This window comes from Epinephelus moara, chromosome 2, assembly GCF_006386435.1.
Source record: "Epinephelus moara isolate mb chromosome 2, YSFRI_EMoa_1.0, whole genome shotgun sequence".
NCBI classification, from domain to species: domain Eukaryota; kingdom Metazoa; phylum Chordata; class Actinopteri; order Perciformes; family Serranidae; genus Epinephelus; species Epinephelus moara.
Genome location: NC_065507.1, coordinates 11263577 through 11291551, shown reverse-complemented (window position 1 = coordinate 11291551; position 27975 = coordinate 11263577). Strand labels below are relative to the sequence as shown.

General features: G+C 41.2%; 1 protein-coding gene across 3 annotated transcripts in view; it reads right to left on the bottom strand.

The window, feature by feature from the left end:
* The window catches only part of gramd1bb (GRAM domain containing 1Bb), a 93970-nt gene extending 66674 nt beyond the window's left edge, over positions 1-27296 (bottom strand). For all 3 annotated transcript variants that reach the window (XM_050070875.1, XM_050070886.1, XM_050070897.1), the window contains exons 1-3: positions 26626-27296; positions 13956-14045; positions 8826-8852 (exon numbers count right to left, since the gene is read on the bottom strand). In XM_050070875.1, coding sequence (XP_049926832.1) covers positions 8826-8852; positions 13956-14045; positions 26626-27035 — 527 coding nt within the window. In that variant the 5' untranslated portion in view covers positions 27036-27296. The remainder of the gene's footprint in view (positions 1-8825; positions 8853-13955; positions 14046-26625) is intronic.
* Positions 27297-27975: the final 679 nt, after the last annotated feature.

Genomic DNA, 27975 nt, shown 5'->3' with positions numbered 1-27975 from the left:
TCAGAGGAGGTGTTCATCTCACTGACCAGCATTACAGGAAACAGAACCAGACTATAGTTCATTCTGACATGCGTCACCTTTTGTATGTCCGACCTCACATTCGCATGTTTCACATCAAAGCTGAGAGCAGCGGAGCAGAGCGCACCAGGTGCTGGTGATGGAAAGATTGGTCACAGTATTTTTATATTAGACATATCTGTCACTCTCAGCTTAGAGATTGTGGTGGTGTTGACTGTTGAGCATGTTTACTTGATACATTTGTTTTAGCTTTGAGAAATTTAAGTGATTCAAGTTTGCATTTTTTTTTTCCTGCATAATGTGCCACTTATTGAGTCACTGAGTCAGATTTATGAGTCATGTAGGAAAAAAGTTTAAAGCATTATGTGTTTAATTTGCATAAAATCATACATACAAGTGCAGTCAGTATTATGTATTCAATACACATTAGCAGCAGCTGTAAATTAAATAAAACTTATTTTGTTGCGTCAGCCAGACACACTGCAACATTCGTGACTAACAGCAAGAGCAGGACGGTAGGAGCACATCAGAAAAGACAATGTACTCTATAACACCAGCTGGCCTTTTTGAAGCATGGTAATATTAATATCATGGCATCTACTCTTTACAGTTTTGTCAGTGACCAAAGGGTTGTGTGCTCTCCAATGTTTAATATCACCCTGTGAACTGAATTTGAAAATTTGAAGTTTTTTAGTTTTAAATTATGTAAAATTTGACTTACAGATTGCAGACAGATAAATGAAAATCATAAATCAATATTTGCTGGATTTAATAAACCGCAATAAAGAAAAAAAAAAGACACATTAGATCTCAGTGTATCAATAGTATTATATTATCCGTATCACTATTTTACCACAAGTGTTGAGCAGCAGGCCTGTTTTATAGAGAAAATCTGACACAGACTCTTTAACCAGCTTTTTCTACTAAAGCAAATTTCCTATTTTTCATCGTCTCATAATAGAAACAATGAATCAAAGTGTGCTTGAGCTACTAGCACTTCTTTTGCCCCTTAATGACTATCAGTCGGGATTCATTTAAGGGCTGCGGAGATAGTTATGTGAGGGTAACACAGTAATACCTGCCACGAGTATTTATCACAGAGTGGTAACCTAAAGCAGGATGAGGGCTGCCCTGTATCCCCATCGACAGGCACAGTAAATCTAACCAAATTGCCCCTAATGGACCTGGGGAGCAGAGATCACAGCGGAGATTTAGGAGGCCTTGAAGGCAGCTGGAAAATCCCCTCTACACAAATGTGTGTGTGCATGTGTGCGCGGTATATTGCAGAAGCACTGCCACACAGTGATTTATTCCACCACGCCCTGCATTCATCAAGTTAGAGTAAATGCATGTGTATATTAATAATTCGTGACACCTTTCTCCAATTTGAATGAATAGCTGAAGAAAAGAAAAGCTGACAAGAGAGAATATTTTAACAAAACATTTGCAGAGGCAGCCCGAGACAAATATAAGCCCTGCCACACACAGGAATAAATATATGGAGTACTTACTGCAGTCTAAGAGTGGCAGCTTTTTGGAGTGACTGACAGTTTTCTATGAAGCGCTACATGTGTGAAATAGCTGCACATGCACCTTTACATTATTCCTGTCTTATTAAAAGCCTGTTTAATTTCTTAGGCACGTCAGAATAATGTAATTGACATTTAAAAGTCTGCTGTGGACGGAGAAAAAGCGGGTGCATTTCTGCAGCAAAGGTCAAACGGAAAAGGGTACAGCTGCAGAACAATAGCAGGGTCGCCCAGGCCATGAGTGGAAACATGCATTAGCGTTTATTTCAGTAGATAATCAGAGGACCTATTCTGGAATATGTATGGTATATAATGGATGACAGAGTAGAGGCACATATAGAAGCATATGTGAAAATAAGCAGGGCGGGGTTTCTTATCACAGTGCAAATCAGATAGTATTAGATATAGAGATATATGCCAGTTCACCGTTGCCTGTACTTGAATCTTTGGAATGTATCTTGTATCCTATCTCTTATATACAATTTTAAATCTTAAATATATATTTGTGCTAATGCTACACACTGTATTTTATCACATATATAAAATTATTACTGGCAAACATTAAGTTTCATATTCATTTTACACACCTTATCCGTTATGCATGTCAGCTACTGTGCTGTTCAGACTCCAGACTACAGAATAACAGAGTAACACGGCTAAAGAAAGGTAACAGAAATCAGACCTGACCTTATGTTTGTGCATGGTGAACAGGCAGACACCATCCTGGCCTCTCTCCTGGCTCTCATGGCCTCTCTTCAATCTCTGTCCCGCTGTTCCGTTGTCAGATTGTCACTTGTCCAGCATGCTTTGTCATCACCGCCAAGCCTCATAAAATCCCCCTTGTCCTCCTCTCTTACACGGCACATCCAAAAATCAGTCAGAGGAAAAATACTGTCACCGGCTCAGAGACTGAAAGTTGCAAACAGAGGTGATACAGTCAACACTTGTTAAGCTAAAATGCCTGCTGAGGAGCCGCAGGATGTCCAGACTGACTACATGCCTCTATCCTCATACAAATGTATCCACACCAGCGCTCTCCGTCTCTCCCACAATCCCTCACAGCTATTATCAAACCACAGCCTTTTCCTTTCTATCAAAAACACACTGACTTTCAATTTTCTGTCCAGGTGGTTTGCAGCCTCGCTGCTACCGCATCACCTCACATCTGCTTCGCTGAGCCATGGATGAGCAGTTGTACGAGGGAGGATGGGTCAGGGATGCGAGCGCTCTGATTGGATGGCTGGCCATGGTGTGTGTGTGGGAAGGTTCCTTTGGTAGGCTCCGTGCGAACGGCTATGCTCAATAAGGGTGGTCCTTCACCTCCTTTCCTCCTCTCCCTGTTTTATCAGCCTGTGCTCCCCTTCTCTCTCTCTGCCTCTCCTCCTCCTCCTCTGTCTGCGCTACAAGCTGCAGGCATGCATTCGCGCTCCTCGATCCAAAGCGTCGCGCCGTCTTTATGAGGAGCAGAATCAGTGATGCGGTGGCTGCACGCACACAAACACACACACACACACACACACACACACACACACACACACGGATATGGGGATAGCAACTACGTCATGAATCTTGCAGACATAACTACCCAGGCAAAGCCCATGACCCAAATTCACTAAAAAAAAGCCACAAAACACTTACATCACTGTCAACACCATGATAACTATTTGGATGTGCTGATATGATCTTGTGTGCAGCTACAGATGGACAGGTGTGAGACTACATTAGGAATAATTAGAAAGAATTGCCCAGAGGAATGAGATAGCACTAACAAATCTAGAATAAGATTAGACAGAAAACAACAATGCTGCAGATGTACCCATGTAAAGCTAATAAAGGGAACCAATGTAGATAATTAGATAAAGAGATTAGCACCAAAATGACTAAAACTAATGTAAGCTGAGAAAAACTTGTACAAAATAATTAAATACATTATAGCATGACGTATACTTGATTAAAACCATTATGAGGACCAGTGTTGGGCTGACATGTTACAAAGTATCATATTACCAGGTTGTCTACAGGTATCAGAAAGTTAAATTTATTGCTTTTTAAGACCTGTTCAAGACACCTTTTAACTACATTTAGGACAGATTTTTGGGATGAATCATGTTTTACATACCTAAGTAATATATATGTGGTATTGTGCAGAGGTAAGTGTTATGTGACTTTGTGCATACTCGCCCGTTAAATTCTATCAGATCCTCCAGAATATCCTCCATACGAGATTGTACCATACCATTTCGCCGTTCTGTAACTGGGCAATCAGCTTTCTCTGTAAAGGCCACAAATCAGTGGAACACCCTGCCTGATGTTGTGAGGAGCTGCAGCTCTGTCAGCACTTTCAAAATCACCCTAAAAAATCTGTTAAAAGCTGCTCAGCTCTGTAATCACTGACTTGGTCTTCAGAACTTGGTTTTTGGTGTGTGTGTGTGTGTGTGTGTGTGTGCGAGTAGCTTGTTATTTTCTGTCTAACCTTGTATGCTGTTTTTATCTGTTTTGCTATTGTACTGTATTTTTTACTGTGACCTGCCAAGGGACTACAGACGCGAATTAGCTTGAAGCTATAATCTGGTACGGTGCATCAAATGGTGACATTTATGTTTGAGCTGTACATTGTCCCTTTTAAATAAATAAAAGAAAGAAAAAAAATTAAAAAAAAATGGAGGAATATAGTTATTAGAGTTAAGTCAGTCTACATTTTACCAACAGGTAAATGCAAGTATGAAGTAAAATGACAGTATTATAGTTATTAAAGATTTGTAACAATAGAAATGTGGACTTTTACATAAGAACAGGCACACATTTTGAAAAAAAGAAATTAAAAAATGGATAAATAAAATTAGATAAAAAGTTTGTAGTAAAGATCTCACAAATTCAAATTTAAGACTATTTAAAGACTTTTAACTCCTTATTGTTGACTTTTTAAGGACCTGCAGAAACCCTGGAGGTAAATCATGCTCTGATCATGCTTTAGTTAAAAACTTGCCAATAAGCTGGACTCGTCTGCTATAAAGCCTTGGTTTGGTGAACAAGTGACTTGAGCGAGCGTGTTTGGTGCAAATTGCCGTTCATATGCTATTCAAATGTTTAGGGTCTGTTATCATCTCATGGTGTTAGAAAGGCTAGTCTCTCCTATTATTTTATTTAGGCAGATAGATTATTTTGAGGCTACTGAAGCGACACTTACCTTTCTGGAAATTTTTACGCTTTTCTTTGTTTATGTTAAAATGCTCTTAATAAGCTGATGGCACACTAAAATGTAAGTGAATTCTACCAGAGATAAAAACTCTGACCAATCATTGCATTTGGACCCCCCGCACTGGACAGGTATCTTTAGTTTGCCTCTAAAGTAACATAGGCTATAACGTTATATATGACAGTTGCTAACGGTTAGCCTACTGTAGCCTAATGTTGCCTGAGCCTCAGTATTATCTTCCTTGTTTGTTGCCAGTCACCACTACTATCTAACGTTAGCGCTTACGTTATATTATAAATCTCAACAGTCATCGCTGACCCCAGATAAGTTTCAAAACTCCAGGGTTGCGTCTGACTGTGCAGGACAGGTAACGTTATGTTTAGTTTGCTTCTAATATAACATATAATGTTATATGACAACACAGCATCCAGTTGCTAATGGCTAACGTTAGCAATCTTCAGCGTGTTTTACTCCTCTTCTCTTCTACTCTTCTCTTCGCGTGTTACAGTGCTCTCCTCTTCCGTGTATCTAACGTTACCTTGCCAACGCCTACGTCTATCATAGACGTAATGAGGACGTAATGGAGGAAGGGGGAGAAGGCCTTTGGAGGGAGGTGGGGTTGCAGGAGGAGGGGGATGGGACTTTGGAGGGAGGCGGGAGTTTTGGATGTTCAAATGTTGTGTTGTGTGAAATGCAAGAAAGGTAAGAGTAGCTTTAATATTTGTTCTTGGCAACCGCTTTTATATTGTTTCATGTAGTGTTATAGTTTTTTTCTGAGGCAGTTACATCCAGTTGCCAGTGCCATCTTGATTCTCCTTACATATGTGGGCATATGTAAGGTTTAACATTAGTAGTGTAAGAAATTACTTTCTACAGGGAGTAATTACGCAAAATAATGCATTACTTTCTTTTTTGAAGTAATGGGTAATGTGTAATGCATCCTTTTTTCTTTAAAAATAAACAACCCTGACACTGATGAGAACGATTTTTTTGTAGGTTTTTGATTTGAAATACAAAACATGATCTGGTCCTAGCTTGGGTAAATTAAGCTCGAAAGTCATCTTGAACAAGAAAGTCGTCTAACTCGTCTATTTGTGAGTATCATTTTCCCAGTATGTTGGATCCTTGCTTTTTCCGAGGCCCGGGCACAAAGTAAAGAGTAAGATCAGATTATGCTGACCTCCATCACTGGAAGCTAATGTCTCAAACCACAGACGATGATCGATAATCAGGCAATTGAGACGGCAGAAGAGCAATGCGGACATCAGAACAAAGGCAGAAAGTACAATGCGGGACTGTTTAGGAGAATCTCAGCAGCAGGACTCTATGATAGTCATTATAAGGACAAGATCCGCTGCTGTCACATTATTCAGCTCGGCAGCTACTTATTTTGTCAGCCATAGAAAACGTCAGAGCCCCTGCCTGCCTTGCAGACGCACCGACAACAACTGACTCCAACTCTTCTTTTTAAACATGCAAACTGCAGAGTTTCCAAATGCACTTCCATCCTGCCCACTTCACCCAGCCAGAGGGCTTTTTGCATGCATTATTTACAGTTAGCTTTATAACAAACTGAGTATCGATCCTGTGCAGTTTGTGTGACTCATGACCACTTAGCAAATACCTGCAGCAGGGTTACAAGGAATACAGGAACAGATTTAACATTATCTGGCCTGTACAATTTTCTAAAATGTGGAAACAGTATATATGCTCTCTGTCATGCAGCTGCACTGTGTGAGGCTGACCTCAGTTTCCAAGTTGTGTATTTATGCTGCCAATGCCATGCTTACTGTTAGAAGATGAGCTAAGCCTCTGCTGAGTCCTCACACTCAAAAAAGTAGCAGCTCCATGGCTTATCTGATAAATTATTAGATTGATTAAGTATAAATTGAACACAGTTGAATTTGCTTTTTACTTTATGGGTAGCTAATACTAGTTCACCCCTTTAAAAACATTGTTCTGAGGGCATATTAACCCTGAATCATTATTTCTCTGATTTCCTCTTACTACACTTTTCCAATTTTACATCCCGTTGCTTTTATGATGAAAAATAGCTGTGTACACAACTCGAAAAATCTTAAGCAATACATAAAAGGTACACAGTTGTAGGGAGAATCCAAAAACAAAGTTAACATCGGCAATCACAGGTACATTTACTTACTTACTGACACGTTTCAGCTACAAAGCCATCGTCAGCGTGACAGATCCTGGATGCTTTTACTCATACCATCCTTTGATGAAACTCAAAATGGCAAAATCTGTAATTCCAGCATTATTTTAAAGTAACGCAGGTAGAGTTCTGTGTAGTATGTGTCCCTTTTTTTTTTGCCAAGACAAAGACTGTGGGTAAATTCATTCAACTGACACTTTCAGTTCCAGATTGCTCATCTGTCACCAGTGAACGGTGAAGAGGGCTTTCGGTTTGTAAAGGTGCAAGAGCAGCATTACCTGGAATTTCGCAATGCATGTGTCCATGATCCCATCCAAACATCTTTTATCAGATATAAAATAAAGTTTGAATAATAATTTGTGTCTGATGCGTTTTTTTTTTCTGCAAAAAAAGTTAATTTGCTTTTTAAAAACTCAAGTTTCCACATCACACCTGTGTAAGTTAAATACTGGACCATGATTTGCTTCCAAATCAGTTATGTCACAAAATCATACTTGTAGGTACATGCCTTAAGCTCAAAAGTGAGAAAATGTCTCCCCTCAGCAGATACATGTGAAAACAGTTTTCTATTGTCACGCTCTGCACACATCATTCTGCACAGTGGGGGTCAAATATCCATGTGAAGTCACAAAAAGCAAAACACATCTTTGAGTGGATGGGAGCTTGATGTGATGGCAACACTCTCACTACTGAAAAACAAAAGGAAGCATCACTTAGTCTGATAGTAAACTTCCTACCACATATCACATTACACACAGCTTTAGAAAATGGACTCACTCAACTGATTGACTACTTCAACAAGAGATCAAAACAGCTGGAGTTTAAACCATTAACTCCTCCAAATTTCTTTTTAAAATGCACAACTGCTGGCTTGAGAGATGATGTACAAAGACAATGTTGACTGTGTCCAAAAAACATCTCTTGGGTTGTGTGTTGGAGTGCAGAGACTCCTAGTGGTTTAAACCTGGCCTGGCCCGGCCTGCTGGTCACCCAACTCGCATGACTGACCACTCAAAGCATACCAAACAGAACACACACATACCAGAGCGTGCACACACACAAATGCACCAAAATAACAGCGTCCACTCAGCTCAGAAAATGTGCAACACAAACATAACTTCTCCTGAGTGATCACTGCACGCATAGTAAAATGCAAAATGCCACTCGTGAGGACACACACACACATACACACATATAGTATATATTTCATATATACACAGTAGCGATCACAACTCAAATTTGGATGTGGATTATGCAGCATTTATTGAAACCCAGCATGAGGAAGATGATGTTTTATGGATTCAGAGTATGAACCGTGATACCAAATTAATGCATATTCAAGTTCTCCTCTATTAAGTCAGTAATGGAGGACCAGCTATTTATTTATGCAGTATTTGTCCTGTGGTGCACCATAAACTAATATCATCACAACCTATCACTCACCTTTTCAGCATGTGCCTCGAACCCCTGTGCTTCAGGACTGGCACAGTGTCTCCTGTGACAGCACAGCCTTCACACCCTGAAGAATCAAGTGCCTGTGCCCACAGTGTGCGTCCGCAATGCTGACCTGCCACCGGCCGGCTGGCTAAAAGACTAAAAGCTCCACAATAGTGTCCAACTCACAAAGCCCTGTTTGTGTCTGGCGTTGTTTGTCCAATAAAAGCAAACAATGGCATTCCATGGCTTGCAACTGTATTCACTGCTGGCCTGTCCAAATGTAAAGCGCATTCAGACACCTTGGTTGGCGGACAAAGCAGTGAATCTGTGTCACATGCGGGGTGGGCGGGCCGGGGTAAATGGGGTGACAGTGAGGCCAGTCCCACTGTATCTCTGCTCCATGAGCCCACCGGCATACCATGCATACCCACACTCCTATAGGTAAAGGTGAAGAATAGTCAGAAAGCAGACTTACCTGATCTTGTCCGCTGCACTGTCAGACCTGTACGAAAAATAAGAGGAGGGAGAATTCAGTCATGGGGTACTGAATCCCCTACCACTGATCTCAATTCACTTTTGATTCAGTATAGACTGACTAAGCAGTATATAAACAGCGAACAAACGGTTTAGAACAAATTTATGAATATACAATTATTCATTAACTGCTTATAATGAAGTTACAGATGCTAATAAGAAGAAATTCTAATCACTGCCAAATAAATTAATAAGCGCTTAAAAATGTCCTTATAACTACAAACAACTATGTCAAAGTGTTTTGTAGTCTTTTGCACACTAGTGTTATTACAGCTCGTAATACACTGCTCCATTCTTGGCATCTTTTGGTCAATATCGACATGATCCCACCAGCTCAGATTATGGAAAACAACAAAATGTCTAACCATTATTATACAGACGACACTGATTTATTTAACAGTATCACCAGGTGACTACACACGACAAGCACTGTGTAAGTGCATCCAACAAATCAGATGATTGTGCTACAATTTCCACCAGTTAAATAGAAATATTTTTTGGAGTCAAAGAAGGAAAAAGAGCGACTAAATATAAGTGCATTAAAGCCTTCTATAACCTCAAGGATATATCAAGATGTAGAAAAACTTATCCATGTGTGACGTTGTCTCTACAGGTCTCTCTACAAAGTCGATCAGACAGCTGCAGCTGATGCAGAACGCTGTTGTTAGAGTCCACATTAGTCCAGCTCTCACATCTTTGCACTTTTACTTTTTGTCAAATGATGCTTCTGTTGGTTTATAAAGCACTGAATGGTTTAAGGCCAAAATACATTTTTGCTCAGCTGCTCTGTTACAAACTGTCCAGACCTGTCATATCATCTGGGGCAGGTCTGCTTACTACCTCCAGAGTCAAAACTGAACACGAAGAAGCAGCATGTAGTTTTTATGCACCACATGTTTGGAGCTGTAATTATTATTGTCTATTATTACTATGTGATTTGACTTTATTTCACGCTCATCTTCCACTTTAAATTCCTTTTTTTCCATCTGTTTCTCGTATATCTTGTCGTATAGCCTTTTATGACAAATGTAAAGCACTTTTGGATTAGCTTGCTGTTGAAAGGTGCTATACAAATAAACTTGCTTTGCTAATACCTGCGAAATAAGGGAGTTAAAGCAAAATGTCACTGTAGTTATATAATCATGCTCTACTGTATACGCTTCACTATGAACTGACCCAGCGATGTCATGTCTCGTGGTGTGTAATCCTGATTCACAACTCACAATCATGTGCTGCGTCATCTAAACTGATGAGTCATATTACACTGTCTTAGCAAAGTCACACTGTGATATTACATAATCCTATCTGCAGTTATAGTGGAGGAGTAGGACTTGGCTGAAGCCTCAAATGCAAATACATGAAACGACAGCAAACGAGCAAACGTGTCCTCATGTCATCACCCGAATTTCATCAGTCTCTCTCTCCCCGAACCACTACGGATGCCTTGATAATCTGGCAGAGGCAGCTAAAATCACAGCTAGTGGTGCACATTAGCCGGCAGCCTGCTGTCACTTCACCATAAAAATGCAGCTGCACACAGCACACCGAGCAAACTGCAGCACACAAGAAAAAACAGACAGATGCAGCAAGAGCAACACAAGACTTGACGGACATGGGGATGGCGAGACGGGTAAGAGTTGCGGAGAGGCAACGGTGCAGCCTCCAGCTGTTTTTTTACCTGCAGAGGAGACATGACATTCCGTGCCCTCTAAAGCTGGCTACAGAACGCTGCTCTCCCTGCAGCTGCTGCAGACGCCCCTCACTAGCTATCACCAGCACAGCAAAGAGAAGAGCGGTGAGAAATCCCATAGGTTTGACAGGTACTGTTCCTAATTCGAGCAAGTGGAGACACTGAGCGAGAGGAGTGCGCGGGAGGGAGAGCCGGAGAGAGAAACAGGGAGAAGAGTGCGGGACAGAGAGAATGAGTGGAGGTGTAGTGAACGGCAGACAGAGCCGAAGGCAGCTAAGTGGGTGGTTATTACAAGGCTAGACGAAGAAGAGGATTCCTACTCATTTCTGTTTTTATCAGAACATTCCTACTTCTTTTTTAGTAATAAATAAGGTATTCATTCAGTATTAACATCTGCGTGATGACAGAATCAGCAGCAGCATCTGTGCACGCAGTAACTTCTTTAACCACAGGAAAAATCACTAGATTGCATTCAATTTTTGAGCCAGAGTAAATGGATAAACCTTGATGTGTTCCTGTATTTGCCTGCCTTTTGTTTTTTTGAAACGCGGCTGTGTCTACTTGATATGACTTGACACGCCTCTGCTCGTTGTATAGACCAATAAATTATCAAGCTCACTACCTTTGCCAAGAGCTAAGAGGTGTTAAAAATGATTTGGTATGCAATTTTGTCCTCAGTCCAACAATCTGTTTAAGTGCATGTGGTGATCTAAATCCAACACTTCAGGCATTTGATGTATGTAGATTTCAGGCACGGTATGAGATCGCTGCTTGTTCTCGCGGTATTTCTGCTGCGCTTTGGAAAGCAGAGCTAAATGGTAAACAAACATGGCACCACACCGGTAAGGTAAGACAACACGCTTACATGTCGTTTTCTATATGTTCTCTGACATTTATCCTAACGATATGAGGCGGTCTGTGTGGAAAAAAAGCTTGTTTAGTGGACTAACTTTGCACTTGAAGGTTGCCCGTTCACTTACGTTTTAACAGGTCTGACACTACGGCTGTATCTAGGCTAACGGCTAACATGCTAACTATTATTTTTATGTCACTAGTCACTTAAAACAAATTTAGGTTGATAGGAGACAGGTTAAAATAAACCGAAATTTCCCTTTAACACCATTACTCCAAAAACAAACTAATCATAGACAGCAATAAGGGCTGTGTCTTTAGAGTACTGTCAGGTACCTAGAGACTGACTCCATTCTACGGCTGGGTATCAACAATGATTTCCTGCATCGAATAGATTCAAATAGCGATGTTTCAGTTACAATTTTTACAAGAAATTATTTTTCAAAAACAATAAAAGGAATAACAGTGAATATTTTATAACTAAACATTGTTTCTAGAGCAGCAACAGTAATATTAAAACAGCAGAGTCACAATATAAACTTAATATCTCACTTTCAACAAATCTAAGAATTATCCTGGCTACATGAACGACATTAAATCATATTCCTGACATCACAATACTGAGTGAAGTTTAGAAAGAATAAAGAACACAGACATCAGTCAGTATCAGCTCTCTGCTCCTCCCTGTGCTGCTGAGGAGAGTCACTGCCTGCAGGTCACATGACCACCAATAGGTATTAAGACAAGACACTTGTGACAATGGAGCTAAACTGTTAGACATAAACAGCTGTTGTTGTTCAAGCTTGTTAGCAACAATTTGCTATAGCTGGAAAACGCTCTGTGCTTGTTTATAACATAATATTAGCAGCGGTGGATGAAAGACTGCGGACAGAGCAGATTGAAATATCACTTTTCTACATGTTGCTGATCAGGTTTTACTGATAAACTTTTTCCTCGTGAAGGTTTTATTGCACTCAAAGTAACAAGCTTGGTTGTCATCAGCTCAAGTTATCTTCACTTCTCTGTCTCCACCGCAGCATCTTTACTCTGTGTTTGTGTGTTAGTGTGTGTGTAAAAGTGGCGCAGCGGCCAGGACGCACAGACAGCAGGAGGAGAGGCGGCTGCAGCATGATAACAAATTACACAAAATCATTAAAAAAAGTAAGCTAACAGTTAGACATAAAAGAGCCGGTAATGTTGGAGCTTCTCAAGACTATGGTCGTTAATAACTTTGCACCCTGGCCGGTTTACTGCTGGCGAGATTAAAGGGGTTAAAGCTTCACACATCCCTGGGAAAAGCAAATATGAAAAGATCGATCTCTGATTTTATGAATCGATATCAGGCCATAAAAATGCAGATTAACTGAACCAGATGAATCGATTATGCTAACTTAGCCTTACTCCTTTCTTCCGATTTTTCACCTGCACAGAACTCTGAAAGTGACGTTGCAGGACAAGCAAGAAGAGAGACCCCCGCATGCTAATATGCTCTTCATACTGGGTTTCATAACTGTATTTCAGGCCGCTATGAAAAGTTCAGTAATGCAGACTGTTCTACTTTCCTGACACATCCTCGTCCTAATCTCCTGGTAGGCAAGAAATTGCTCACTGAGTTTGCTCCTGGCTGCATGGCTTTACTTCAGGGATAAAGTATGAAACTGCATATCACATCCCAGGCCACACACACACACACACACACACACACATGCACACACACCACCACCACATACACTCAAAACAGACAGACACACACACCTACACATCTGGTTTAATGTCCAGGCCTGTCACTGGTGCTCCTATGACAGCTGCAGCATATTCTGAGGTGATAAAGAGCTAATGATACAGTCTGTCTCTCTACTCAAACTCAGCTGTGGGCAAGTAGAGACACCAATTACTGTAGGTGTAGTTACACATGGGCACGATTACATGACTATAAAATAGGCAGATAACTGAGAAAGCACTGCTTGTATTGACAAAAGGCCCCTTTTTCCTCCATATGCCTTTAAAGTCAAGTGCACACACGCCCGCTACGCTCTTCTGGAGTGCTCATTACAGTCACTGACATCACCTCATTAGTGCAGAATAAAGTTAGATATTTTGCGACCACAATGAAATGGACAGACACTGGCTATGGAGCAAAGCCTTTGTGCAACAGTATGAGGAGGAAGTGCCCCCTAGTGGAGAATGCATGCAAGAAATACACTGATGTGACCAGAAATGAGGGAATACATTGACATTTTGAGTTGATTATTCACCCCAGCAGCGTGAATCTACACGTGATCTGGCAGACAAGAGAGACACAAAAAGGTGTGCTGTGTTTGCCCTTAAATTCACTGAAATACAGCTGCAAACATATCAGTGATTTGACAGTTTACTGAGTGACCATGGTGAAATGTTTTCTTGATTTAAATCTGATTTTGATTCATTTTTGAAGATTTTTATTAACATTGGAAAAATCTCTTCTAAGAATGAGTCCCATACAGGGGCAACACACACAAACACACACATCGATATACACATTTCACTCACCTCTCCTCTCGGATTAACGGAGTCAGGAAACGAGTGCTGTCGTCTTCATGGCTACTCTGCTGGCTGCTCTGCTGACTGCTCTGCTGGCTGCTGCATGGCACATGAAACAGAAGTGAGACTGTTACTCATTACAGCATGCTTCTATTAAACTGAAATTTAAATGTAATGGTGTATACATATTTCATCTTGTGTCACCTAAGAAAACGTTATTATGAGTACTCTCATGAATCAAGGTTTTTCCTAATTTATTAGTGACTATGTAAACTGTCATGGCATATTTTCCCCTGCAAACAACCTGCAAACAAGAGGCTCAAGGCAAAAAACAACAGGAAAACAAAGCATGGCATACACAGTCCCTATTGTATAAACTTTGTTCGTTTTTTTGACATAACATCTATTTTTAGTTGGTTTGCACCACATTATTGAGGCTCCTACAGGGCCAAAATATTGATTTCTGTCATGGCTACTGGGCCATCAGCTGTCCAAGATTCTACAAATAAGTGTCAGACATATGTGGCAGCTGTCAGACATACAGTACATAACAACTCAGCCAGACTGGATGAAAGTCCTGTCATGTACATGCACATATCCAGTGATAACACTAGAGGGGGCTATATGACACAAGCTATGAGAAAGATAAGGCTTCAGATAATAAGTAAGAGGGTTACAGATGTGTTAATGGATATATTTACAATGAAAATCATTAACACATAAAGAGCTAGAGGTCTGTGACTGTCACTTCCTTAAAAAAATGTGCAGAAGTTAAAATTAGGATATTTGTTTCTTGTTACTTTCCCCCTTCATTCACAAGTCAAAGTTCAAGTTGCACACGTGCATGATATCACATAGGACTGTCTGTCACTCCAGCTTTAAGATGCATGAGATATTTTAAGAATCTGCTGACATTCCTTTCACTCTTTGACATTTACGAATAAAGCCGCTCTGCTGGGTAAGAGCTTCATTAATTCACACGTCTAATCCAATTCCAACAGTAGCAATGCTCTGGAGTGTTTGAAAGGGCAGATTCTGAGAGTTGTGATACTTTTGGTATACTGTAGGGCAGTGGTTCTCAAATGGTGTGCTGCGGCACACTGGTGTGCTGTGATGCAAATCCAGGTGTGCCATGGGATTCTGTGATAACCACACATTTTTATTGCAATATTCAACTGGGCTTATACAAAAACTCGACTGTAGCAGTATGTTGTGTGTACCCATTTCCTAAAAAGGAGGCAAGCTCTACCTAATGTAATTTAATTCAGTAAACTTTCACGGGAACCTATGTGTCGGCATTTGCATGTGGGAATTATAGGTGTGTGACACATCACATTATCTTACATCATTTCCTGTTTGAATTGATGTATTATTGGTTTAAAAAAAAAAAAAAATTAATTCTTGAGACATTTTGCTAACAAATATTTCATGAGCAATCGTTTGTCAGTTGTTATTTGATAGTGGTAAATAAAAACAAAAATTTACGTCAGGATGAGAGTGATAAGTTATAAAGGCTATGCTGTAGAGCTTAGATTCTCTGCCTGACCCAGCCCGCGGGCCCAAGCCGGGTCGGGCCGGGAGCTCCCTTCCCTCTGATGGGCCCAGGCCGGCCCGGTCAGATATGACGTGTTTTTTTTTTTTTGTTTTTGTTTTTTTTTAAAGGTATGATTTGATAATGTTATAGGCTATGTATTGTAGCGACCCTGCAGTAAATGTTCTGTTATAATGTCAATGTTCTGTGAGTTAATGGCATGTTTGGGATTGAATGAGGTGCGGGGTGCGAGTGTGACGGGGATGAGGAGGGCTGTGTGAGTGCGCGTGCTGGTGTGTGTATGAGCGAGCTGGAGGAGAGAGCAGGAGTGCACAGATGGAGTTACAGCTAAGTTGTTGTTTGTTGGTTGTTTTGGCGTGGTTACGGCCAACAGTAACCTGTACTGTTCAGTAATAAACGGTGGTTTAATTTCCGAATAACTGCGTCATCCTTTCCACATGTCCTGGCGGACGCTACAGTATTATAAAAAATAAAATTAAACCACACTTTGCATGACACATAAAGTTACAAAAAAACTTAGTTACAATGTTGCAACATTGTGCGCGCACAGCCCTTCACCACCTGGATCCTAAAATAAACACCTGTCTTATTACATAATCATGCTTCCGTGTTGCGCCATTCATTAAGATCCTATATTTCTGTCATTCAAATAACAAGAATTGTGGTTTAATACTCTTAATTATAACAGCCAACTTATTGAAAAAATGTCGGGTTTAAATCGGGCTCTGGCCCATAATTACAGTTAACTGGACGGGCCGGGCCGGTCCCGGACATAACGTGCACGGGCCGGGTCGGGCTGGATTTTTTGGGCCTAAGCTCTACTATGCTGCAGTGGCGGCTGCTGGTCTTTCAAACAGGGGAAGCTCACTTCAAGTCTACATCATAAAATCTGTCATATTGTAGCGAGGCAGTAACTTATAAAAGGAACATTTAATTGAAGCCGTTTTTCAACCACACTCATGCCATAGAACCACAGCAAAACACACCTCAAAGATTTTCAGACGGGTTTAAACACCTGAACTGTACTGTACTAACGGTGAAAATGAGCGATATGGCTTATGGAAATAAGGAACTCCGGACGGCACTCTGTCAGAAGACTCCACTCCAAAGTATCCGCATGGGACCAAGCTCGAAATGCGACGATGTCGGTGTGCATTTCCAAAGCGCTGTCAATCACAAAGGGGTCCAGCCTTTTTAGACAATTCCTCCAATCATCATGCAGACACCGAGCTCCATTAGGTCCCAGGGAAGCTGAGCCTCCCTGGCAGTGACGATTTTGTCACATTTATCCAAGACCGTCTCGCTTTGCTGCATGAAAAAACACCTGCTCAGCGCTGTCTCATAGGAATGCTTGGAGGCTCCGTGTCCACCGTGTTGACACGAGAATGTATGACAGGGAGGTCACGTTTGAAAACTGGTGATAAACAGCTGACGTTTGAACATCATAGTCATGATGTTAAACGCATCCTAGCGCATGTTTAATGCAATGTAAATTCTTATTTTAATGTAAATTCAATAGTGCATACTTGACCATTTCTTCTGTGAAATTTTAGGGGAAGTTCAGCCTCCCTTGTTGTCTCATCGCCCCTGCTATGCTGCATAGATATAAATACAGGTGTGCTGCGAGATTTTGGCTTTCTCTTCGGTGTGCCTTGGGCCTGCTGTAGATGCACTCTGAAAACAGTTTTTAAATCTCTTTAGTAGTCACTACCCAATCATTTAACTTTGCATCTAAAAATGTGATATTTCCTCAAAAGAAGTGACAAAATTTACCCTAAATGTATTGATCATTACTCTTTAAACTTGATAAGACCTTTCATTTTTCATCATAGCATCGCCTTGGCAGAGTTCTTTCAAGGTTTGGCAGTGTGCCTTTAAGTAAAAATCAACTTTTAAGTCTTTTATATTATAAATGAGTAGTGTAGAGAGAAATATAGCTGCATTGAAGGTTGATAATATTCATGAATACAGACTTTAAAGGTCAGAATTCAAATGCAGCATACAGTGCTATTGGTGTATCTGAGCAGCTGTGACGATGCATATTAAACTGATACTGTATGCTGACAGTACAGAACTAAGATCAGTAGATTCATTCAGAAACTGCCAACTTTTTGCCACCACTATCAGTCTACATTGTGGAATATCACTTGAGCTCCTCAGTGTCTGCAAGCTGTTCTCTCAGAGGGACGACATATGCACTGTAAAAGCACATGTGTTTGTCCAGGTATATGCAGGTGTTTCTGCATGTATCCTCCTCCTTTAGCGCATGTTCTTTTGAAAACACGAGGGCAGAAAGTTGACATGGCATGGGCCCCCGCTGAAATATTTATTACTCATACACAATTGATGGAATATGTGCTTTCAACATGACAGCAAGGAGGCGTAACAAAACACTGTCAATTTTAAGGCAGAGTTACAAAGAAAACGATCTACAGTAGGTTATACTGTAAAACTGCACAAAATGCATGTAATAATGCATTCATTTGTTTTTTCACTGACACAGAGGCTTATTTTATATTGCGTATGAACAGCTTTTTAATGTGATGGATGGTATCTTGCCACTCACTATGGATGAGTATGGAGCAGATGACAGTAATTCAAACAATTTCTTGTCTTCCTACTGTATGTCGCTTTGTGCGAAGTTGTGTGTCTGAAATATTTAAATGCTCGGACGAGGTGGAAGCAGTGAAGCCGGTTGAAAGACACTGCACCACCTCCTCAAAATAGCCCTGCTGTTATCAGCCTGCAGAGCAGCAGATTCCACAATATGTGTCTGCAAACTTCCTCTGTTCCTACTGTAGGCTCACAAGAATCCTACACAGACAGACACACATACATAAAGGCACAGTATGCTTACATGCACACACACTTACGGTCCACAGATCCTATGCATCACAGAACGTAAGACAGAAACAAGGATAAGATGACGAAATGAAGATGACAGAGTGGCAAATCAACTGTGATGACTATGAGCTCTTGGCAAAGAAGGATTTACTGGCCAGACACCAGGCTCCACTTTGGGACTGCGACAGAAATATTGAGATATCCTCATAATTTTACACCCCAAAACAAAAGCTTTATGGATTCAAATCAGGTGTAGTGGAAAATAACATCATGGTTACCATCGATTAAGGAAAACTGAAGCTGAACTTTTTATCATTAGTGTATCTAAAAGACAACACAGCAGCACCACTGCACTCCACTGAGTTTTACACCTTTCAATTGTATCATAAAGGGGACCTATTATGCTTTTTCTCTTTTTTTTTGTCATATATTATATACATCTTAATCTGAATACTCTGTTTACAACTTTTTTTCTACTTTCCAGACAAGTTGACATCAGTTTGTGAAGATTTCTTTATACCATCATCTGCTTCAGACGAGTTACTGCATGTGTGTACATTTCATACACTGTTCAGGGGCGTAAATATGGACAGTGCAGGTAGTGTGATTGCACTGGGGCCCCTGGGGTGGAGGGGCCCGTAGAGAGAGCAGGCCCTTGCAGGTGATTCAGATTAACACCTTAGGAATACACCTGTGTTTAAAGATAAATGATAAAAAAAAAATAAAAAAATTAAAAACTATTTGCTATATATGTCCCCCAAAAGGCAAACCCATCTGCATCACATCGCATCCGCATCTTTTGATTTCTTGAAATATTTAGTAGCTATCTTAAACAAAATTATATGTTTTTTTTATATAAGCTAAAAAAACCCATATAAATATACTATAAAAACAATTTAATTAAATCATTAATTTATTACTTTCTCTGATATTTTTGTCAAATATGCAGTGATGATTGCTGGGTAATATGTATGCTGATATTGTCCAATGTCAAGTCTCTGTGTCAAGACGATACAAGCACAACAGCGTGCACTGGAGCCCATCAAAACAGTGTGCACAGGGGCCAGTTATAACTTCCTCACGCCACTGACACTGCTATACGTAGCTGCATGCTAACGTCAGGGAAATCTGTAATCTTTGTTGCCAATGTTGTCAATTTCTTTCAGAATCCCAAACATATTCCAGCTGGAACATGTCCACATTTGGTGTAGAAGTCTTATTGGTGATTTTTCACAGCAGAAAGTGCAGCTGAGACAGAAGACCCCAAAACACTCACCAATCAGAGCAGACTGCTCTTTTTTCGGGGTAGGGGGGCTTAAAGACACAATCACTAAACTGGAGCCTTCACAGACAGACTGTGATTACAGGTGCCTTCATGCAGACAGTAAAGAACAGTATAAGACAATTCCATGTAAAAGTTTGGAATCTACTTCCACAATAGTTACATATTTTTGAATGCTCTTTCATGTGCTAAGTTTATAAAAAGTTCTCTTTACAAATCAATGTTATTTTGTATGACAGGTTCTTCTTTTTGTACATGGAGAACAAAATGCTGTAAAATGGTTCAACCACACTGACAACAGAAAGAGACAAAGGTGCCTCTGAGCAAGAATAAAAGAAATCACCAGTCACTGGTAAATGAGCAGCATCAAAATATGTGCAGACTTAAACAGGAACAGGTTCAAATGCACAGTAACTTGTAATAACAGACAACGTGTTGCTTAAGCAAAGCTAATCTTCAAACTTCAAACAGTAAATATAGGGTTAGCACTACATGAACTGAGCCAGGATGTACCGACAAACCACAGTTTCAACCTGTACAACCTCACCACTGACTGGACCACAGAGGGCCTATTTACACTCCAAACCTTTGAACAGCTGTGTATTTGAATACTTACAGCAGGAGTGTGTAAGGTGAGCGCTTCCATGAGCAGAATGCCACGTTAACACTGTTCACACTTCACCAGACTCCATAAACACACCACAAGGATCTGATTGACTACACATGCTCTGCCATGCTGTATATTAACTCAGAGATTATAGCAGGTTTCAAGTCAGAACCCCTGAGTTGGCAGTTACACTGACACTGCACTGAAGCAAAGTGCTGGGCAGCCATGAGTGTCATCCTTGTAGGAGGAAAAGATCAGTGGCAGAGTAAAGACACGTTTGCACATTATGCAAATAAATCATCCAGTATTTATTAAATATACCTCAGCAAAGTCACGTAGCTGGTGAACGTGTTGGACCACTTCATTGGTACACAAAGATAAATCTGAAATGATGCCTCACCTCAGAAGCCAAGCCAGTAATCTTTAAGCCAGAATCTTTTTAACTTTAGTAGTATCCGATCATTTCTGTAACTTTCTGAAACTGACAATCAGACTTTCACATCGACTTCACGCCATGACTGATCAGTAGTGCAAAGATGAGAAAGTAAGCAGGGTTTGAACACTCGAGTGCAACACTATAAATTCTTTCAAGGAGAGCCTGTCTGAAAATGTATGGAATTATTTCCATATTCAAACAACTACCTTGTTTCACACCTCTCTATGACGGCTGGCTTTTCACAGAGCAGCTACAAATACTTTTGACTTCCCATGCGGTCAGACGACACGCTGTCTGAACTAGTTCTTCTGAGAATAAGTGGAACGGATCATCCACAGATCTTCCCAGTGGCTTCCTGTGTGTCTCAGAGATGATTTTAAAAACAATACTTTTGCTTTGTAACGCACTGAATGGCTTTGGGACAAAATGCATTTTTAATCTGCTGTGATGCTGTGAATGATTCATACCTCGCCTGGGACAGGTTTGCTTACTGTCTCCAGGGTCAAAACTCATAATCTGCAACTCTTGAGGTCTCCCCCACCCCTTAGCTTTTAACTTCTCTGATGCTACTGCCTTTATGAAATTAAATTTGGGTGTGTTAATGAGGACTGCAGCTGCACTGTATTTCTCATTCCCCTATTTATTCTGTTCCTAGGGCTGTCCTGAATATCAGTTTTGGGACATTAAAGCTTCAGTCAGAAATATCCATGATTAATCAAAGCTTTGGAGAAGGGGGTAATGATGTCTGACTTTTTGAAACATGAGTTTCCTGTCGATTCACCTAAAGAAATGTGACAACTGGCCACTTTGTTTGCATGCAGGTGACAGTAACCTTGGCTATGATCGCTACCAAAAAGAATACTTTGCAAGACATCTAAGCTGTTACTGTACCTACAATGTTCAAGTGATTTCTTAAGCAAAGCCTGTTGAAAATGTATGATATACGGCAAGTTCCGCTGGCACAATTTCTTCAGCATCTTGCTAGCGGATCACGTGTGGTCAAACTGTCCCAGTCTCAGTAGTGCTGGACTGCTTGAAACTGGCATTAGATGAGAGTGAGTCGGAGTCACAAAGCTATCACTAAATTTAAATGTCCTTGTCTGTGGAATCATCTTCCTGTTTCGGTCCGGGAGGCAGACACTGTCTCAGCATTTAAGACTAGACTTAAGACTTTCCTTTTTGATAAAGCTTATAGTTAGGGCTGGCTCAGGCTTGCCTTGTACCAGCCCCTAGTTAGGCTGACATAGGCCTGGTCTGCTGGGGGACCTCCTGTAATACACCGGACACCTTCTCTCCTTCTCTCTCTCTCTCCTTTGCTAACACTCATGCATCTCGCTAACTTGGCTGTACTGCATGTCACTAACTCAGCTTCTTCTCTGGAGCCTTTGTGCTCCACTGTCTCGCAGGTTAACTTATATCGCAGCGGTGCCTGGATGATGTGATGTTTGCGGTTGTGCTGCTGCCGTGGTCCTGCCTAATGCGCCCTACTGTTGCTGTTACTATTAGTTATACTTCTACTGTTATTATACACATATGATTATTGTCACATACATATACTATCATATATTAACATATTCCTACAACATATTGTATCACAATAGCCGTAATTATTATTTTAATATCATAACTTTATTTCTGAATTTATGGACTACTTAGGATTTTTGGGTTAATGCACAAATCAAAGTTTCCAAGCATTCCGGGCAGCCCCATCTGTTTCATGCCATTTTTACCTTATTTTGCATTTAGTATTATGGGTGAGCACTTTGAATTGCTGTTGAAGTGTTTCACAAATAAACCTTCCAGGTGTGCACTGCTGCAGATGCAGCTTATGTCAGAACAAGAGCTAAATCTCATGTACTACATCATCAGTGAGCATCCTCCTGCTTACATGCTCCATACACTGTGCGGCTGTAAAACCAGAGCCGATGCGCATTCATTAAACACCTCGACTAAATAAGGCAACCAAAAGCTGCTATTTTTATATTTTACAGTGGAGCTATTTTGTAACAGTCTTCCATTAAATATTAGGTTGTCATAAAACTGCCCACAAGGCAGCACTAATGAATTAATGTGGGCCACAGTGCCGACTCAACAGAAACTATCTATCTATGAGAACATGGCGTTTTACAGTGTGTCTTCGCAACTTAACACGACAAAAACTATATCAATAATTAACTGAAGATAAACATTAAGATCTGGATTATTCATGTCACTCCCACACTGCTTTAAGCCTGCAGATTTTTGTATATATTCCACGCAGCTATTAACAAGCAGCAGACTGAGGAGGAGCCATGTCGTCTTAACGCCACGCGTGGTACTAAGCTGAGGAAGGCTTGTTAGAACAGTCCACATCACACCCCGAGGGGGAGCTGGGCTGTACTCATGATGTGCTGGGTAATGACAGTATTTCACACTCGGTGATGCTGTTGGGGGCTCTGCACTCATGCCTCTGGAGAGATGATGTCTTCCCACTTAAATGAAGATAACACATTGATGGAGTGAGTAATGAAGTTGTGCCTGTCTGCCGTCTGTTACCAATGAGAACTCTGAACATAAAGCACAGACAGCAAACACTAGGAGATTACATTTTTAAACTCAGAGAACGGCACTTGTAGATTGTAAAAAGATGACATCATGTCAGAAGAAAGATAAAAGTGGGACCATCAGTTCCAATGACTAATCTGAGTACAACGAAGCAAGCAGAAGTTTGGTGTACCCGACTCAGAATCATGTCAGAGTCTGGCAGTTTGAACAGGATTCAGGGGGGCGTTCAGTGTGACAGTGACATTCACATAATATAGTAAACAAGCTACCGCCGCTAACAACTGATTGGAAATGTGCAACAATTTTTTTTTGTTGTGTTTTTGCCCACACTAGATATGAAACAAAAGCCAGAGACTGTATTGTGTGAACTTGCTGGAAGCTGTGAATTCACCACATCTTCACAGAACACAGAAGATTAAAAATCGTTATCTAGGAGTCTGACTGGGCAAAGCCTCTTTGCCACCAGGCAGCTGCCTCCTTGTCTGCAGATCCATGTACTGAAGAACAGCATGAAAGTTAGGATCACTCGCTCTGCAGCTAAAAAACTGAAACTTCCCCAGAGGTGACGACTACTCAGTCTAAAGATATCTCAGTCAACTGAGGGGTCTTAGACCGATGATTCGAGTCTCCAACTTTCAAGGGGCAGCCCTTGTTGGTGAATTATGAATTCTGCAAATGGAAGAGAAATTATAGTGCAACACAATGACGGCTCTCAGCTCAGTGCATTAACTTGTGGTACCAAGGACGGCTCCAAGTCTGATTGTAAAAATAACAATCATGACCTAACTCATCCCCATACGCAAACGCGCCCGTAATCAAAAAGAAATTTACTCTCAAAAAAAGTTTTATCAACTGTTTTTGTACTTTTTATGGAGTCCTCCACATAAGTTAATTCATCAAACCACAAATAAACTTAATCGAATGAAGCTCAGAGTCACAATTTTCTCTCTATCCCACTCTCACCACTTCCACCAATCAGCTGACTATGGGTATTCCCTCTCCCTGTTAGCCAGTCAAACTTCTCCTTCAGCCATTCATACTGCTGCTGCCAAACTTTAAATCTGTTCTCCTCTCTGTTCTCCTACATAAGTCTGACTTTTTTTTGAAACATGAGTTTCCTGTCAATTCACCTAGAACAATGTGACAATTGGCCACTTTGTTAGCATGCAGGTCGCAGTAACCTTGGCCACAATCGTTACAAAATCTCCTTCATGTTGCTGCTGCCAAACTTCAAATCTGTTCTCCTCTCTGCTCCTGTCAGCTGTCAGTTTAGGCGGAATCGTCACGCCCTCCTCCACCCCATTCACCTCCAGTCACCTTATCCAGAGCCCAGGACGAGCACATCGAAAGCCCACTCATCTGCACATCCAAAACCCTTAGCTTCCTCTCTCCTCAGCCAAAGACTTTTCACATTTCTCATACTTATGTACACATGTAAATAATTATTCCTTTCTCAAGTCCCTCCGGATTGAAATTAATTTGGGCTTGACTAAGTCTTTTGTTTATATAGTATATCCAGACACAAGTACTTCTGATCCGTCTCACACGGTCTTTCCCTGATTTTAATTACACTGATGTAAAAACATTGCATAATTATTCCTATTACCTTTTGTCTTAATTTTTAATCAATTGCTACCTTTCAATTTGCACATCTGGAGGACGGTCACTTCATATAAACTGGTAAACACTTTAACTTTGCAGGGGTCGATTTACTGTCTGGACCCTATGACCTTTCCTCTAGCGCCGCCATCACTTACTGCATCTCAGGTGTCGCTTTATCTCACAGTCATGCACCCATAAGGAAGAAACCTATTGATTTTGCCACCCCTCGACCTTTCCTCCACTCTAGTACTGCTGTCAGGGCAACCTTTAAAGTTTCAGATGACCTACAGTATCACCTGAGCCCTTTGTTTTAACCACACAATATCTAGTGTTTATATTAATGATCCCAAGAGGAAGCAACCTGTTAACTCTGATGAACCCTGCTGGGCAGAGGTCTCCACTCTAATGAGTCCTTTATTGGATTGTAACAATCATTGCTTTTGTAACCTCAACCTCAGTAGCGCCCTCTAACCTTCCCAATGCTCACATGGGTTGATCTCACACTCCCTGATCCATATTTGAACAAAGGAGTAGAGCCCAACAATCAAAACACAAGCATGATGCCTGCTTTAATTTAAAAACTAGGAGTTGCAATTTTCTTGGCTGATTCCACTTCTCAGATTATTTTAAAGTCTAACCTGCCGATTCTAATTTTGTCCAATTCTTATTTTCTGTCTTTCTAACAACTATAACTGATGGCATACACAAACAGATGCGAAACCTTTCTTTGAAGCCACTGGAAACTTAGCTAGAAATAGTAAAAATGCATATATGATATCAAAGATGAGTGTCTCGTTAAGCATCCACAAAAAACTGAGTGGGAAATAAAATTCAAAAAACAGCTCCTTTGGCTGCTCAAACCATTTCTCAGGATTGTGGGGGTGTGATTAGATCACACTTGTTAGACAGCTCCCTTTCATCTCAAGTAACTATTCAATTTTCCTTTCAATCACTAGTGTTTAAACATTCTGCTGCCATGAAATTAATTACAAAATCTATCAAATGGACCTTACTTGGTAAAAAAGCTAACTAGACCAACTCACAAACTAGGTAACAACCCGAAACCTTGTCTTTTATAAAACTATACCTCCTGCAATATTGTGCAAATTGGCCAATTCGGGTCACGAGCTGATCAATCAGTGCTGAAAGCTGGTCTTTAAATCTTAGGACAAGAGCTACATTTGATTTTCTTAAAAACCTGGTGTCATGTGTCATTTGGGGTTTTCTGCGACAAGGTTGTATTCCAGTGCTTCAGTGAAGTTAACCTGGTCACCCTACACTGACTACAAAACGGCAGAGTCATCACAGACTGGATAAAGATACAGGGGAATGCATGCTACTAAAATGACACTGCTGAACTGTTACAACAGTTTTAAGGGAGATAAGACTTAGGATAATGTTAATCCATCCATATAAAAGTACACAGAAGGGATGCCATTCTGTTTCTTTGGGGTGCTACATTTAATTTATTTTTTTAAAACTTCTCTTTTGCTTCAGATTTAATATAAGGGTGTTTAGAAAAGCACCTGAAATCAACACAGTAACTGCTTCTTGTATCAAAGTGTTTGTGGTCATTAAGGTGTGTGCTGCTGACAAAGCATCAAACTCTAAAAGATGAAAGGAAACCTCAAGCTACACAGAAGTCTAAATGTTCAATCTTCTGCAACACCTGGCACAACAACACTCTTTTAGTAAGTGATACACACATTAGTGCAGGTAGCAGGTAGCTTTGAAGCAGCATGGAGGTATTAGGGAAGATGTGGGGAGAAAAGGGGGAATGATGGAAGGGGAGTATGGAGGGCCCATACCAACCTGCTCTCACTGCACTGCTCCTTCTTCTGTCGGACCTTCAGCCACTTCCTCAACAGGAAACGCTTGCGTCGTGGAGAGGCGCTGGGCGTGGAGCACCTGGACCAGGAAGAGGGGGCATCTTCATCGCTGGATGGTGTGATCTCAATGGAAGGCAACTGGAGGTACTCCTTGGAGCTGGAGCGGGATTGGGCCGTGAGGTGACCGATGGTTAGCCGCCCCCTTTCGAGCTCCCTCTCGCTCGGCACGTTCCTCATGCGCCGCATCTTGAAGCGCTTGCGCCGGAGAGTCGGGGTTGAGGAGCTGGATCGCACGGAGCCATCTGACACTGCGTTGCGTCCTCCGTCTGAGTATGCCGGAGAATCGCTCGGGATGCTCACCTGGAGCGAAGGGGGTCTAAGAGTGTCACTCATGGTACTGACCAGCTTTCTGAAGTGCAAATCCTCCAAAGTACTTTTTTTAAGATCCTTGGTTAGAAGAATTGCAAATGCTGCAGTTCCGCAGCTTGAAGGGCTGTTAACTACAGAAAAAGTTGAGGTTTAGTGCTGAACAGATGAGGCACAGTTTAGATCCTTGACAATCTTTGGTGGACCTCATACAGCCCCCTCAGTTCTTTATGTTAATGCCCTGTCTGCCTGCCAGCCAACTGATTGAAAGACTGGCTCAGAAGTCCTAATAGCAGATATCTCTGGCCTGACCAAGTCCTTCTGCTGCTCCTCAGCTGTTGGTTGATATGTATCAGCTCAGTGGTTGGCTGACAGACTGTGAAGAGCAGTCTTGTGGCAGTAAACTCAGTCTCTCAGGCTGGGGAGGAGAAGGCTGGATTAGATAACAAAGGGGGCTTCTGTTCTGAGAGCAGCAGATGAAACATGTATAAGGTCTGTCAGGGAGTGTAACACGACTCCTTTGCTGGTCCTCCCCAGAGACTGATGGGCCAAGTTACACACACACTCGCTTACCCATTGGCTATGCTACTGTCCAAGCTGCCAAAGCTGTTACATCGGCTGCTGTTGCTAATGCTAAAGAGTAAGGCACCAACTGTTAGCCCTTGAATATTGATGCTGATGTTGTGTAAAGGCTGGGAGGTTGTTTGTTGTCACTCTGTGCTCATTTTAAAGTTACTGCAGAAGAAGAAGACACTGTCGGTCCGGGCTGTGCATGCTGGAGGCTGAGGTCCGTCTTGAGCTACAGCGTGGCGCTGTCTCCGCACAGTTAATGCCTACAGGTTAGAGGAAGGGAGGTGATAGGACTGCAAGGTACAAGGCAAGGCTGAAGGTGATGAAGACCAAGTCAAGCAGCCACAAACACACACACACACACACACACACACACACACACACACACACACACACA